Source organism: Dermacentor variabilis, chromosome 3 (genome assembly GCF_050947875.1).
Source record: "Dermacentor variabilis isolate Ectoservices chromosome 3, ASM5094787v1, whole genome shotgun sequence".
Classification (NCBI taxonomy): Eukaryota; Metazoa; Arthropoda; class Arachnida; order Ixodida; family Ixodidae; genus Dermacentor; species Dermacentor variabilis.
Window position 1 is genome coordinate 117251380 of NC_134570.1, and position 15096 is coordinate 117266475.

Genomic DNA, 15096 nt, shown 5'->3' on the forward strand with positions numbered 1-15096 from the left:
CAAGAAACGCAAGGAGCGTTTTATATCTACGGACAACATTGTGTGGCAATGAAAGAAGCTACAGACGCAAAGCGCGCACAAGCGAGAGCGTTTCTAAAGAAATGCCACATTTTCAACCGCGTTACTTTAGGCTGGCAAAGAGAAATCACGGAACACCTTATTTAGAGCAGCGAAGTGAGACAAAACACACCATTGATGGTTAGGGTTGAGTTATCTCGCCGCTCTTTGCTTACGCGTCCGAGCAAACGCGAAACCGTTGCACGCGAAAGTTGCCAGCATTCAGTGTCTTTTCTGAGTAACCAAAAGCGCTGTCACACGCTGCCGCACTATTTGGCCAGATAGCACATGTGCAGAAGCACCGCCGCCGTAGTTACCCCCTCCGTTGCCACGCAAAGTTGTCCGCGAGTACAGAAAGTTATCCTATGTTAGCGCTATAAGGTTGAATCATGAACCGTTTTCTTAATCAGGAAGGGGGCCGGCAGAAGGTGTAGCACACTGCGGTATAAAAGCTATAAACAAGGGTAAAGTGCCTCAGAAAGGACAAGCGTTTCGCTAGTAAACCTAGTTTTGTCAAAAAGCGGCTTTGTCATCCTCAGCAGCTTAGTTTTAACGGGTTAATAAGGGGACGTCACGGGTGGTCGTTGTCGACGGCGGCTGGTTGAAAAGGCAGATACTGAAACAGCGTTCGCGCCATGTTACTTATCCTGTTTTCGAGGCTGATCCTCGAAAACATTCCTCGACTGGTGGCGCAGCAGCGGATCACGCCGTTCCGATGCATGCCGCAGGCCGCTACATTTCTCTATTTTTATAAATCCAGCGGCCGTGCTTTGATTCAACTTCACTGTAGGACGAGCATTATGAGCATTTACAGACTGTGGAGCTGAGGTCTACTTTCGTATTGTAAGCCTACTTTCACAACCTCCAAAACAGCCCTGGCTGTTTACTAATATTCAGCGAAGTAGTCATTATACCCTTGAAAATGCTATATCCGGGACTAATATGTTTTTTGAGAAATAAGTTCGCATCGGAAGTTATTAATTTGACATATTTAATGCGGGCGTTCGGTGACGAACGGGCCCTGTAACTGGATTGAGCGAGAGCGCGTGCCCTCTGCATCGGCGCCAGTTCAACAGCGGTGAATATCCAAGAACCTGGCATCCACTCATACAAACACACACACAACACACACAAACACACGCACAGCACACACAAACACACACGCACAACACACACAAACACATACACACAAACGCACACCCACAACACACCCAAACACGTACACACACAAACACACGCGCGCAATCAGAGATGCGCTAACTGAGCGCTTTTCGTGCTGTTGCGAAAAATACTACAACTCTTATTGCCTAATTACCATCCAATGTGAAGAAAGAATGAATAGCAAGAAGTTCTGCCCTGAGGTGATGGTCCCTTCCCTACGAGCAACCTCCCGAAGAGAGATTACTGCCCGCTAAAGCTTCCGATGTACATGGTGGAGCCTTCTATAGTACAGCGCACAAGAAAAGCTCTTGAACTACAAAAAAATAAATAAATAATAATAATAATGCGAACTTCGGTGGCCTTCAACAATCGCAACTCAATTTCCAGCGAGGATCTTCCTTTTGAGCAGTTGCAATAAGAGTTTCAGTTGCCTGTAAATAAATCACCCAATTATATACATTGGCTGAATATTACTTGTTCGTTATAAACTTTACCAGCATATACCGTCTTCGAGCACATGGTAAACAAAGTTTACATAAGCAGTAACTCATCAACAGGCATTTTCATTTTGCAACAACACTGAAAAGAATATTCCCCCCATTTGAACTAAATGAAATCTTGGCGTTTACAGTTCCCGCAGGGCAAAGGGGTAAAATCTGCATTGTTACTAAATCAGTTATAATGCTTGAGATAGCCTGCATGCGTAATTTACTGCTAAGGCTGTAATTCGTCCACAAATTGAAATTTGTTTACACATTACGCATAATCCGCGTTTAATTTTATACCAACATAAACGAAGTATCTTTTCCAGTCATCGATGATAGCGGGAAATCCTAGGAGACTCGTTATACTAGTTTCGTAAAGTATTCTACGATAAAATAAGCGATAAACAGGAGTTGTTCAGTAATTGTTTGCAACGCTTCAAATCAAGACAATAGCTTTAACATATTGTCACACGTTGCACTGAACATGACTGCTCTTTCCAGCAATCATAAACTTGGTGTATAATGAAGTTACGTCTGTGGATTTTGAAGCATATCTGATAACGGCAGTGTCAGGTATGCTTGTTCACATATTTTGAACTTAGCCTACATATTAACCATCACCTGCGCCTGACTTCGTCAAAATATACGCAAGGTGCTTTGTCCACATCACCGAGGACTTAGAAGAAAGCAACTACAAACTTGGTTTGACACATCAAAATAATTAGAAAAAATGACGATTAAGTGGCTCTTTGCAACGTTTCTTTTTAAATCAGGAACATCAGAGTGTAACCACACATTATACTTAACAGTCCCCCTATCTTCACGGACTTCTTAACTGGCGTCTTTTGCAGCTCTTTGATTACTTCGACATATACAGCGAATACCGGCAGTACGGCACTCTGCAATGCTTAAGTAACTTTCTGGAAAGACTGTGATTACGTCACAGAAATTTAGCACACATTGTTCGTAACGCGGACGTGTTTCGTAATTCAACGAAGTGTATAAACCGCGCCTCACATAGTTCACCACAGAGAACGTGGAAGAGCAAATATACTTGGTGTGTATAAAATGTAAATATTTGGAAAACACAAGTATTCAGCAATTATTTTCAAAAATCGCAGTTACCCTAACCACTTCCAACTTTCGGCGCATTTCACCCAAAGCGTGGCCCCCATTTTCTATAAATATGAAACATCTGCCGTTGAAGGTCCTTCCCTGGTAGGAGCACAACCTATTGAGCCGCTTCTAAACGGGCCGAAGCCGAGAGCTTAATCATTTTCATTTAACGCCTAATTGACACATTCATTCCAAAATTTGCCTGCACATTTCACTTGACAATCCACACATTCTTTTTTTCAAATTATAGATTTCGTGTGTGATTTCGAATTTTTATAAAACTGCGAAAACTTGCATATAACGTTCTGAGCGCGTCTAGTTCCATTAACTACGCCGCTTTCATATGTTTGACTCTCTCTCATGGAGGGTTGGCAGGGGTATGTTTCAATGCCGCGTAAAAATAAAAAGAAGTTGGTTCTGTACCGCTATCTGCATAGTTTTGTACTTTTCGTACGTACGAGGAACAAGTGTTTTGTTACTTTCATCGTTTCATTTCTTGAATGGCATTATGGGCTCTGCGTTAGTGCCATTAGACTGTACGCTAATGCTTTGCTAGGGAGATGCTAGTTCGCAGGGAACATTCAAGGCGGCTCTATTTTTAGGAAATGTAGGGCTGTTAGTTAGGAGGAATGATGTGCATGCCAGTGGTTGGAGTGTGTGGGTAATTTGGCGCTGAATAAAACACAGTTATATTACGCTTTTCTCGCGGTTTACGGCCCTTATATGAAGCGCTACGAAGCTTCGTCTCTACCATGGAAGAACCTAAGGCGGCAACAATTTTGCGATTGGAGAGCGTATAAAATCCATGTGGTGAACACCGAAAGTTCAGAGTGTATAGGTTAATTATGTTTTTTTCCTAAGACTATTAAATTATGAGTTTATTTTTTACTTTGGCGGCCTTACGAGGAGCGTGAACTTCGTTTGCCAGGTATAGTACTAAACGTGGCACCAACGTTCCATTTAAATGAAAATAAGTAGACCTATGAGGCGTTTGTCATGCATTTCATAGGGTCTTCATGGGTTAGTTTATCATGAGTTGCATTAACTGACAGCGACGTATATCCTCTACAAGCTAAACCCAACATGCTAGGTAACACAGAGCTCTCGGAAGAAAGGATCCTTGGATCATGACCAATGCTTCCTCGCATGCAAAAGGCCACAAAAGCCCTTCTTCACTTAGTGAAGGATATTGGACTGTATGAACGCTTGTGACAGTGGAGATTCCTCGGCGACTGATTGCGAATGATTGACTCTTATTTTTCTTTTCTCTCCTTTTCTATTCTTCCTCTTTCTCCCCCCAAATGTAGGGTAGCCAAACGGTGGCGTCCTTGGTTAACATCCCTACCTTTCGCTCTTCGTTTCTCTCTCTCTCTCTCTCTCTCTCTCTCTCTCTAGTAAGCGACATAGAGATTAACTGCCTCCGCGGCTGAGCAAGTTAGTGTTCTAGATAGGGTAGAAAGCGTACCCGTGTTTCACAACTCCCTCCCCCCTCTCTACTCTCTCCTGAAAAGCGTATATGTTTTTATTCGCAAAATTAAACGCCCTGTTGGTAGCCAGCGCTTGTTCTGTTCGTCCTTGTTGTCTCGTTTTTGTTGGTTTTTTTTTTTCGCGCTGTTTCCCCGTAATGAAGGAGAATGCGCTGGATGATGTATGGTAAAAGTACGAACAGTGTATTGTACTTATTACCTTTGTAAAATTATTATTATAAAAGCGTTCTAGAGCGTTTCAGGGCATTTTTCCAAACAGCTTACAAAGGTCTCCCATGCTCAAAAAAAAAAAGCAAAAGAAAAGAAAAGCTGATGGTGCAGTGAATGTACATCTGTGCGACTGAGCGGAACTTTTCGAGGCATGCGTAGGCCATGTTTTAAGAGCGTCAGTTCAACATAATCTTCGAAAAAAAAAATTCGTAGGCACGTGCTTGAAAGCGTTATACGACCGTTAACCACAATGTGTCCCACTCTCATAGAAAAACTATAGGCGATACCGCATTTGGTCACAATGTGCGGAATTTAACAGGTAATATAGGCGCGAATGTTTCGAGAATTTCAGAAGTCTGCAAAAGTTCCGCAAGCAGTTAATGATAGCAATTTTCTCCCTATTCTTAAGCTTAGCACGAGGGGTCAGTGGTATTTCTGCGTTTTTTCGGTGAAATTAACAATGTCACTTGCTTACATTTGGTGTAAAAATTGGGAAGGCTATTGGTTATGTGCAAGCAGATGTTTATTGCTGCAATTAATTACGATCTCAGGACTCACTTATTCTTGCAAGCGCTGCAGAGGGCTGCGTGTCTTAGGAGTATCGTAATATTAGTCCCGCCATCCTGAGAGAACAATAGAAGGCACCGTTTTGTAAAAACGGAGAAAACCTTAAGTGTAATGCGCGAGCAAAATTTCAAGAAAATGAAGTACCGGATTTGCAAGCAGTTAAACAAATAATACTGAATACACTCGAAATTGAGATTGGCAGTACGTATAAGTAATCAGAAGGCGCCGTGCTGGAGCTATGCTTCGCAGTACACTTCCATGTGATTAAAAAACACTCCTTTTGAAGTCGAAGTAAACATTCACGCAGCTGATAGATCCGCGGTTAGGCTTATGATGAAAAGAATACTTTAGTGCAGCCGTCGAAGCGCAGTGATTTTGATTTTTCTTTGATTTACGTTTTAGAGGAGCCGAAACGCTTGAGAGAGAAGCGCCTTCATGCTTGTTTCCATGAGAAACCATGTCGTATACGAACGCCAAGTCTTGGAATGACCCTAGCGTGAACATATACAGGAGTGGCAAAGATTGCGCTGAAAGTATGGCGAAGAAGGTCCAGAGGTCGAGTAATGTTGAGCAGCTTTATTTACATCGTATAGTTAACGAACGTACTCTGAGCAAAAATATTGCAGCCATTTATTCATAATTTCGCCTCCTGAGATTTTGGATGCCATTTTATTTCAGCTGTGAGAATGCGCTCTGAAAGAGACATGCTCCCACTTATACACAACGGATTCCGCAGATGCAAGAGAATGTGTCCGTTCTCACGGCATTTGCAGTTGCAGTTTGCAGGCCGTTCGCCACATATGGACGTGAGAACGGTATTGGTATAGACAAGGTGCTCGTTGATTTCGTTAAACCAACTCAATGAACTCGTACTAACGATATTCAGAACACAATTTAACGCTAACCGATGAACAGCGCACAGGAACGCCTGCGCCAAGTCTATTCCCGTTTGCTGATTGACCTTGTCGGTGGGGCAGACGATTTTCGACTCAGGGGCACCTATCCAATGAGAGAACAGGGAGTTCCTGCTTAAAAAACAACAACCTAGCCCTCACAAGTTCTCCTAGCTACAAAAACCTAAACTCTTCTACATGTAATCAATGCGTGATTAGCCTCGCATGTTTTTTTTTATATCATTAAGACTCGTAAAAGGATCTGTAATAGGGTGGAGAGGCGGCATCTGTTCTGAGGTGGTTTTGCTTAGCGGGTGGCCAAGGCTGACGGACAAGGGGGTAGTGCAAGGTCGTTCACTTCTCCCGAGTCCCCGAACGCTTGTAAAAGCCGTCGAAGCCACTCCTGTCGATCTCGTCAAAGTTTCGCTTGTAGAAACCATCGAAGCCACTCCTATCGATCTCGTCAAAGTTTCGCTTGTAGAACCCCGGCCAGCCAGCGTGATCGATCTCGTCGAAGTCTCCGTGTCCGTAGCCGCGCTTTTTCAGGCCCCCTTGGTCGCCTCCGAACGTCAGCCCGCTGAGGGAGTCGAACCTGCACACGGCGCGGAGAAAAGCAATAGTCAGTCGCTTGAAGTCTCACCGAGTTGCCATCGCATGCCTGATGACTCTGTGGGGAGTGCGTCCTACTTTTCGAACGCACGAGCGCCAGAGAAAGGCCCGGATGGTCGCCGTCAAATAGCTCGCGCATTATATTGGCACCGCGCGATGACTTGACCATTCTAGGTGGTTCACGTAAAGATTTTGTTTGGACATTGCCAAGAGACTTGTGTAAGAAAAAAGAGGACGTCATTAACGATCCCGCCGGCATGACGGCGACCGCAGCATTGGCAAAGCAATCATTTTAAACATACTGTTTCTAGATTTTTCCCAGTTATTGAATACCCTTCGTTTGAGTATACTTTCCATGCGGATAATATTAAATTATCGTTTAACTTGTGCTTTCGGTTTACGCCAACGTTGACAACGCGCTTGTTCGTAAAACTTGTCTTACGGAGAATTTTTGACAAATTCCAAGTGTATATGAACGGGATGCAGGAATTGGGGCCAACTAACAGAACGCAATAGCGCGAACTAAACCGTATATAAGTTTCGTGCATCGGGACCAAGCAGCCGAAAAATGATAGCCCCGCCGTTACTACCCCCTTTGTGTGTTTGCCTTATGCTCTTGCCGAGCAGTTCCCCTCGCTCAGTGTTAGTTTAAGCGCGATTAAAAGGGTCCCTGGACCACTTTTTTATCGAAGTGGAGAAATACATTTGAAGTGAGGATAGGCCATTTTACTACCACTTTGCCGCAAAAAGTACTTCAATGCGTTCAGCAGAAGCGGAGTTATCGGCAATCAAACACGGCCTCAGCTGTGCTACTCTTCCTCCTCCAATGCCTTGCACTGCGAAGGATACGTCGGCAACGTCACCGTGGCGCGCAATTCAAATTTCCGATTTGGTGCCTATGCTGCGGTAAACATAAAAGCCAAACGCGCTGTCCTCAGAGAGCCGCAGCGTGCTTAGTCACTGGACTCGTGGCGGCACCTCGCGGCGGCCGCGGTGTACCCGAGAGCAGCGACCAATAGCAGCCGCGTATTGGAATGGGCTTTATGACGAAATAAAACACACAGTAAAGAGTGAGGTTCACGGGGCTTTTGAAACGAAAGCGTTTGAGAAAAGGGTGACTTCGCGCTCCGCTTGCGAGCTCGACGGACCGCGTACGACAGCAGAACTTGGCTGAGATCTTCACAACAGCGTATGCTACCCGCGGACTACGTTATTTCACCAAGCCCGAGGGGTGGCACAGGGCCACCTTAAGGAATGCTTTAGCGGGCATTTTATTTCGTGAATCGCTGGACGTCAAGCAAGTACTTGCGCATCACAAAAAATGTTGAGCGTGCTGTAAGGTACAGCGGCCAAATTGCCACAGGCACCTCGTTCGCAAGAGCACTTTGCCATTGAACTGCTTTGCTAATGACATGTCCAGCATCAGCATCAGGGGGAATTCGCTCTTGCTAACGATTCCATCTTAATAGCTTTTTCGTGCATAAGGGCTCACATGTGTAACTCTAAAAGCATGTTATAGCTACAAAGGAAGGCATAATTTGTACGTGCTTGACCAGAATATAACGCGCGAGCTCTTAACACAATATAATTCAACGTCAGCCAGCGCAATCACCTACGCTGCTAAGGTACACTTCTTTCGTTCTCGTATCTTCTTCTTTCCGTGCCTCTGTTAAAAAACCGCCGTTTACACAGCGGCCTGGTGACGGCGAACGGGCGGTCGTCAAGGGCTCCATTGAGTGGTGGCGAGGTGGTCGGCCATATCACGAGGTCGTTCACCAAGCTGTGGTCGCGGCGCGTTGACGGCGAACCCTCGCAGTCCCATCTCCCGGTATGGGCATCGGCGGGAGACGTGACCCGCTTCTCCGCAGTGGTAACAGAGCGGGCGGTGGTCAGGAGCGCGCCAAATGTCCGTCTTCCTCGCGTAGCGTCGCTGGGCGACGGGCGGGGGTGCTGGCGGCGGCGGCGGTGGACGACGGAATTGTGGCGTTAAGTGGCCCTGACGCGATCGTGCAGGGGGGCCTTGACGGCGGGTGAGGGCGGCGTAGGTCATCGCTTCCGGCTGGGGCTGCGGTGATTCCCGTGGCACCTCAGGAACTCCAAGGGATCGTCAAGCTCATCTTTGACGATTTCGGCGATTGAGGCTATTTGAGGCTGCGACCTGGGGTACAATTTCCGTAGCTCTTCCCGTACGGCCGCTCTGATAGTCTCGCGCAGATCGCCGGTGGCCAGTGATTGAATTCCTGTGCAGTTGGTAGAGTTCGTGCGGCGATTGAATTGCCGGTTCCGCATTTCGAGTGTCTTCTCGATGCTGGTGGCCTTGTGAAGGAACTCTTCTACGGTATTCGGTGGGCTTCGTATCATTGCGCCGAAAGGTTCTTCCTTCACACCACGCATGAGAAGGCGGACTTTCTTCTCCTCGGGCGTATGCTGGTCGGCGTGGCGGAACAGACGGTTCATCTCTTCCGTAAAGATGGCAACGTTCTCGTTAGGTAGCTGCACACGGGCGTCCAGCATGGCTTCGGCCCTTTCCTTGCGCACGACGCTAGTAAAGGTACGCAGGAAGCCGCTACGGAACAGGTCCCATGTTGTCATGGTCGACTTCCGGTTCTCAAACCACGTTCTGGCGGCGTCTTCTAAGGCAAAGTATGCATGCCTCAGCTTGTCGTCGGAGTCCCAGTTGTTGAAAATCGCAATTATTTCGTAGGTCTCAAGCCAGGATTCCGGGTCTTCAGTCGCTGCTCCATGGAAGGTCGGTGGGTCCCGAGGTTGTAGTAGGATAACGGGGGACGCTGGGGCAGCCATTGGGGTTGTTTTGACCACGATCTTCTTTGTCTTCTCAGGTAGAAGTGCTCTTGGGGCAGTCCTTGGAGTCTGCGGCTAGCACGCTGGTCTTGGGTGACGTTGGTTTTGTCCTCGGGCTTCGGGCTTGGATTAGGGCTTGAAATTCTCTTTATTGTGCACAGTGCCATTTCTGTAGGGGGTACCGACCCCGTCAAGCCAAATTCATTTGGCTTTTTGTCTGTACTCCTGTCATCTGTACATGTATAGATGCAAATAATCTTGAATTGAATCGCGGCTTTGCGGGGGCGTTCGGTACATGAACGCACTAGCACCTCCACCAGATGTCACGTGGTAGTGACGGTTAAGAAGGCAGCAAAACTGTGATTAACGAAACGAGCGTTTTATTGGTGCCCTCAAAAACAGGTTAAACTCAAAGAATAACGGCAGCGGTGAACACGTTCGGCGGTCGTCGAAATCTGATCAACGGGTCAAGCGCGTCGGCTTTTATGCATCATTCGTCGAATGTTCCAGACTAATCGCTGGGACCCGCGCGCCTTCCAAACAGTTCTACATTATTCGCGTCGCTCACACATGTAATCAGATTACACAAGGTTCGGTCGCAGACAGTGGATGGAACTATCGATTACATTACCGAAACTTCCGACACATGCAAGTGCGTCCTGCGCGGTGCGATAAGATCAGTTAAGTGGTGAAACGTGTCGCCCGATGAGGACAAGTACACGTGCCAATATGAGCCAGGTTAAACGGCCGCAGGGCACGCCACAGTGAAATGAAACCACGAGGCAGTGCAAGTGAACGCGAAGCGCTTTGCAGCGTACGTCGAAGGAGAGAAGGAGGAGGAGGAATAAACTTTTATTGTACAACCAGCATTTTATGATGGCCGGCCGTGATGGAGAGCTTGCCTCGCCGCCGCCTCACGGGCGTGATGGGTCGCCCAGGTTTGGTCGTCGACGGCGGAGCTCCGCAGAGCCTCATGCAACCTCGACGAGAGAGTCGTGGTTTTAGTCTGTGTGTACTGTGCTCAGCACTCCCACAGCATATGCGGAAGCGTAGCCGGGTGAATGCCACAGCACTGGCAGTTGGGGGTAGTGTAGAAGTTAGGAAATATAATGTGGAGGCGGGCGGGTGAAGGGTACGTGTTTGTTTGTAGCAGACGCAGGGTGGTAGCCTGCGCCCGGCTGAACTTGGGGTGAGGCGGTGGGAAGGTTCGACGACTGAGGTAAAATGCGTTAACGAGATCGTTATAAGTTTTCAGATTGTCCCTGGCGCCCAACTCATCTCCAGTGACTCCGGCGCGGTTGACTAGGCCTCGCGCAATGGAGTGGGTGTCTTCGTGGAGATTGGGGAGGTGTGGGTGGACAACAGGGCCCGCATGGGCCGGGATCCATGTTAGGGAGATTATACTGTCTTTAGAGTGTGGTGCCTGGCAGAGGATGTGAAGAGCTTGGGGAGAAATACGGCCTTTGCTGAAGTTAGTGATGGCTGAGGGAGAGTCACACACGATGGTGTGACAGGTGGGATCTAGAGTGGCCAAGGCGATGGTCACTTCTTCAGCCGTCTCGGCAGTGGGGGTAGTGACGCTGGAGGCGTGGTGTAAGACTCCATCGCGTGTGGCGACGGCCACAAATCGTGTTCCATGGGAATATTGGGCTGCATCAACAAATGTGACTCCTGGTACGTGAGCAAGGGCTTTTATGATAGCTCCGGCCCGAGCTTGGCGCCGGGCCCTGTTATATTCAGGGTGCATGTTTCTAGGGATAGGGCCTATGTAGATCCAGCTACGGATGTCGGTCGGGATCGCTTGTTTGGGGCCCTGTTGCTGATTGTAGGTGAAGCCAAGTGTGGATAAAATAAAGCGTCCCGTTTCAGTAAGGGTGAGCCGTTCAAGCTGAGAGCGTTGGGCTTCAATGAGTTCGAAAAGGTTGTTGTGAACTCCCAGTTGATTGAAGAGTTCAGTGCTGGTGCAATGCGGGAGGCCAAGTGCTTGCTTGTAGATCCCTCGTATGAGTGTATCGAGCTTGTTTTGCCCAGCCTGGTACCAGTTGAGGTACGCAGCAACGTAGGTAATGTGACATATGACAAAGGATTGGACGAGGCGGAAAAGGCTTTCTCCTTTGAGTCCCCCTCGTCGGTTATAGATACGTTTAAGAAGTCGTAGGGTGTTTTGAGATTGGGCTCAGATCTTGTTGACAGCCAAGGCGTTGGAGCCGTTGGTAGAGATGGTGAGACCGACGACCCGGATACTAGGGACGTGTGGGATAGTACTGCCATCTTGAAGGCGTAGGGTGATGGCGTCACAGGATCGGTGATCAGATTGGTGTTTGGGAGGGCGACCCCGCTGAATGGGCTTGTAGAGCAGAAGCTCCGATTTAGCCGGCGAACAGCGCAGTCCGGTCCCTTGGAGATAGGCTTCAACCGTGTCAATCGCCGTTTGGAGGGCTGACTCCACTTGACCATCACTGCCTCGGTACAACCAGATGGTGATGTCGTCAGCGTAGATGGTATGCTTGATATTGTCGACTCGTTGTAGTTGCTGGGCAAGGCCAATAATGACTAAGTTAAAGAGCATGGGATAGATAACTGAACCTTGCGGGGTGCCTTTGCTGCCAAGGGGAAGCTGGTCTGATCGTAAATCCCCGGACGAGAGGGTGGCCGTGCGATTGGAGAGAAAGTCACGAATGTAATTGTAGGCTCGCAATCCCAGGTGGAGGTGCGAGACCTGGTCAAGGATAGCTGCATGGGAAATGTTATCAAAAGCTTGAGTGAGGTCGAGTCCAAGGATGGCTTTCATGTTACGAGAACGATCGTTTAGCACTTGATGTTTGAGCTGAAACATAGCGTCTTGAGTAGAAAGGGGAGCGCGAAATCCAATGATGGTGTGGGGATAGAGAGAGTTGCCTTCGAGGTGACTGTTGATGCGTGCTAAGAAGGCGTGTTCCATCACCTTGCCTACGCATGAAGTGAGGGAGATGAGCCTTAGGTTATTGAGGCGAAAAACGAGAAATTAAAAGCATTGGGAGGAGCGTTCTCGTGTGGTGCTCGCCTTTTGGCCGCCGAGCCAGGCGGCGAGGCCCCCGCCGAACGTATGTACTCGCCGCCGCCAATCTTGTCCAGTCCACGGCGAACGTCCGAGGCCGGTGTTCGCAGGGCGTACGGCAGCACCAACGAGCGCAGCAGTGCGGCGTCGTCGGCCGAACGCAGCAGCTCGCCGCCGCTGATCTTGTCCAGGCGTCGGCGGCCGTCGAGGCCACGCACGTACTCGCCGCCGCTCAACCTGTCCAGTGTCCGCGTCCCCTTGGCCGAAGACGGGGAAGCAGGAACAGCGGGCAGCTCGTCACCGAGCACCTCCTGCAAGGAAGCAAGCGCCGCGCGATATATTTATATATATGTATATATTTATGCGATGTGGGGACAACGACTGGGGAAATGAATTTTTGCTCTGCTTACAAGGTCGCTGTCATTTGCAGCCCCGACCGAGTCTTAATAGGCGACTGCAACATTTAGTACAGAAATTTGAATTATGTTAGCGGTCCCACTGTGACACACACACACACACACACAACCACACACATGTATATATATATATATATATATATATATATATAGAGAGAGAGAGAGAGAGAGAGAGAGAGTGACAGGATTTTTAATGGGCCAGTGGTATTTAGAAAGATGAGAAGCACAACTTCGCAAAGTTGTCTTTAGCTTATTCGCTCAAGTGCCGCAGGTGGGAACCGAACCCACCTGCGAAGGTTGTGGGTTCGGTTCCCACCTGCGGCAAGTTCTTTTTCATCCAGTTTAATTTCCATTCATTTATCGTTTCTTTATTTTATTTATTGAGGACAAGTAATTACCCCTATCTTGTCCTTGGTGTCAGTGTTTGTTGGCTTCTTATGATATGACTAATAAAAAGTGCGCATGTTTCATAGGCGTTTGTTTCTTTATTTATCTAAAGCACCCGGACGATTCCCAACTTTCCTATACTCACTTTTGGTACACGCTTACTCACTTCGCCCCTGCAATGAAAATAAAAATTCTCAGGACACCTAAGTACTTTTTATGAGTTGCGAATGCGAAAGCATTAATGTCCCATTGAACACTGCTGAGCGATCCTTAGAGTTTTAGACCACAAGTAATGTTTGCGTTGATGCTCGTTCCGTACGCCGTGTATAGGGAGACCTGAAGACGATGGCAGATTTAGCTGCCTACTTCTTCGCTCTATTTGCTGCGTTCTTTCGCTCCCTTCATTTGTCTGCGATGCACTGGCCTGGAGGGCTACGTTGCGCAACTGCCGACGTTGCGGCTGCCGGCGAGGCAGAGGCATGAGACTCCACAGCGGTACGCGCTGCCCGAGTCAGTAAGCGGGGGCCAGCTTCGCTGGTGACATGGCGTCAGAGCAAATGGGACGTTAGATATCGTTCTTTCGCTGCTGAGGCTCCGCCGGCTTTTTCACTCGGTGGGCCATTTGACACTTTTGCATCAAAATAAAGACGAGAATCCAACCGTTCCCTTTTGGAGAAGCACACAATCTGCGACCTCAGAAATGCTACACCGAGGTGCGAGTGAATGAACCTATGCTGCAGTGGCGGTAGTCTCCCTTACGCAAAGGGCCAGAGGTGTCGCGGAAAATCTGACGCAGAAAAACAGACACTCTTCAACGGTCGCACGGCGTTATTGCCGACATTGCGATACGTGGCGGTGAGGTATACTCAGCTATGTGTGTGCACTTGTGGCGCTTTTCCCACGGGCATACAAGCACCTCGGCCGATGCCCTCGCTACTCACGCGCAAGGGTTTGCTGAACGGCATGTTAAAGAACGTCTCAAAGCAAGAAATTGCATAGAAAAAAATAAACATAAAAATTATTGCCGTGTTCTACCTTCCTGCAGTAACATAGTACGTAATCTCTGCTCCAGGATGAGAGAACGCTGGCTGAACGCTCTATAGAGTTGCACGTTCACGTGTCGACGCACTCGGTGTGCGCTTCTTTATGAAATTGCGATAAATGAAAGCCTACTTTGTACACCATTTGCCACATCAGCGTCGGCTCTTCCAAAGCGTCCACAGTGTTTAGAGCTTGTACTATTTTGGTCCTTAAGGCACACCGTGTGCTTCTAGCCATCTTTACACGCCTGTTGGCCGACGTATTTGTCTGTACGCGATATAGTATAGTCTTTTTCTTATTGTAGGCTGGGAAATGACGGAACGTGTGCTGCAATGCTGTCGATATTTTTCTGAAGTTGCTGCATATAGCAAACCGAAATAATGGCTGTTGGGATGGCAGATATGAATCAATGGTGCGACACGGGTGCCCCCTGATGTGGGATTGGAGTTTGACGGATGCATGTTTGCTCCGCGAAGTGCACCGCCGAGTGCTAAAATATGGAGAAGCAAGCATAGCTTCTCATTTTTGTGTACTTTGAGAATACTGGATTCTGTAGAGGTGAAACGCGTAGCATCTCTACCTCTCTCATTACGCACGGGGTACCTTCAGGCAGTGCAGACTTCATGCTTGCAAACAGCGCTGCGAACCAAGATATAATCGGGCTCTCAGAAGGGCACCTCCATGGTGGTTTTATATATGCTCGCGCGAGGATGTTAGCGAGTGACCAGGAGCGGTCGATTGCGCACAGAGCCGTACTCGCCGAGGGTCCACTGAGCGCCATTGTGTTTTCTGGGACCGCTGTTCGTTGTCAGGACAATGCTCGCAGCG

General features: G+C 48.2%; 1 protein-coding gene and 1 long non-coding RNA gene across 2 annotated transcripts in view; one reads left to right on the forward strand and one right to left on the reverse strand.

Moving 5' to 3' along the window:
• LOC142576222 (uncharacterized) overlaps nt 1–15096 on the forward strand; it is a 177867-nt gene that overhangs the window by 45087 nt on the left and 117684 nt on the right. The gene's annotated exons all lie outside the window — the stretch shown is intronic.
• The window catches only part of LOC142576217 (uncharacterized), a 73147-nt gene continuing 63695 nt past the window's right edge, over nt 5645–15096 (reverse strand). Inside the window, exons 2-3 of the mRNA XM_075686236.1 lie at nt 12431–12735; nt 5645–6568 (exon numbers count right to left, since the gene is read on the reverse strand). Of these exons, the coding sequence (XP_075542351.1) occupies nt 6331–6568; nt 12431–12735 (543 nt within the window). The 3' untranslated portion in view covers nt 5645–6330. The remainder of the gene's footprint in view (nt 6569–12430; nt 12736–15096) is intronic.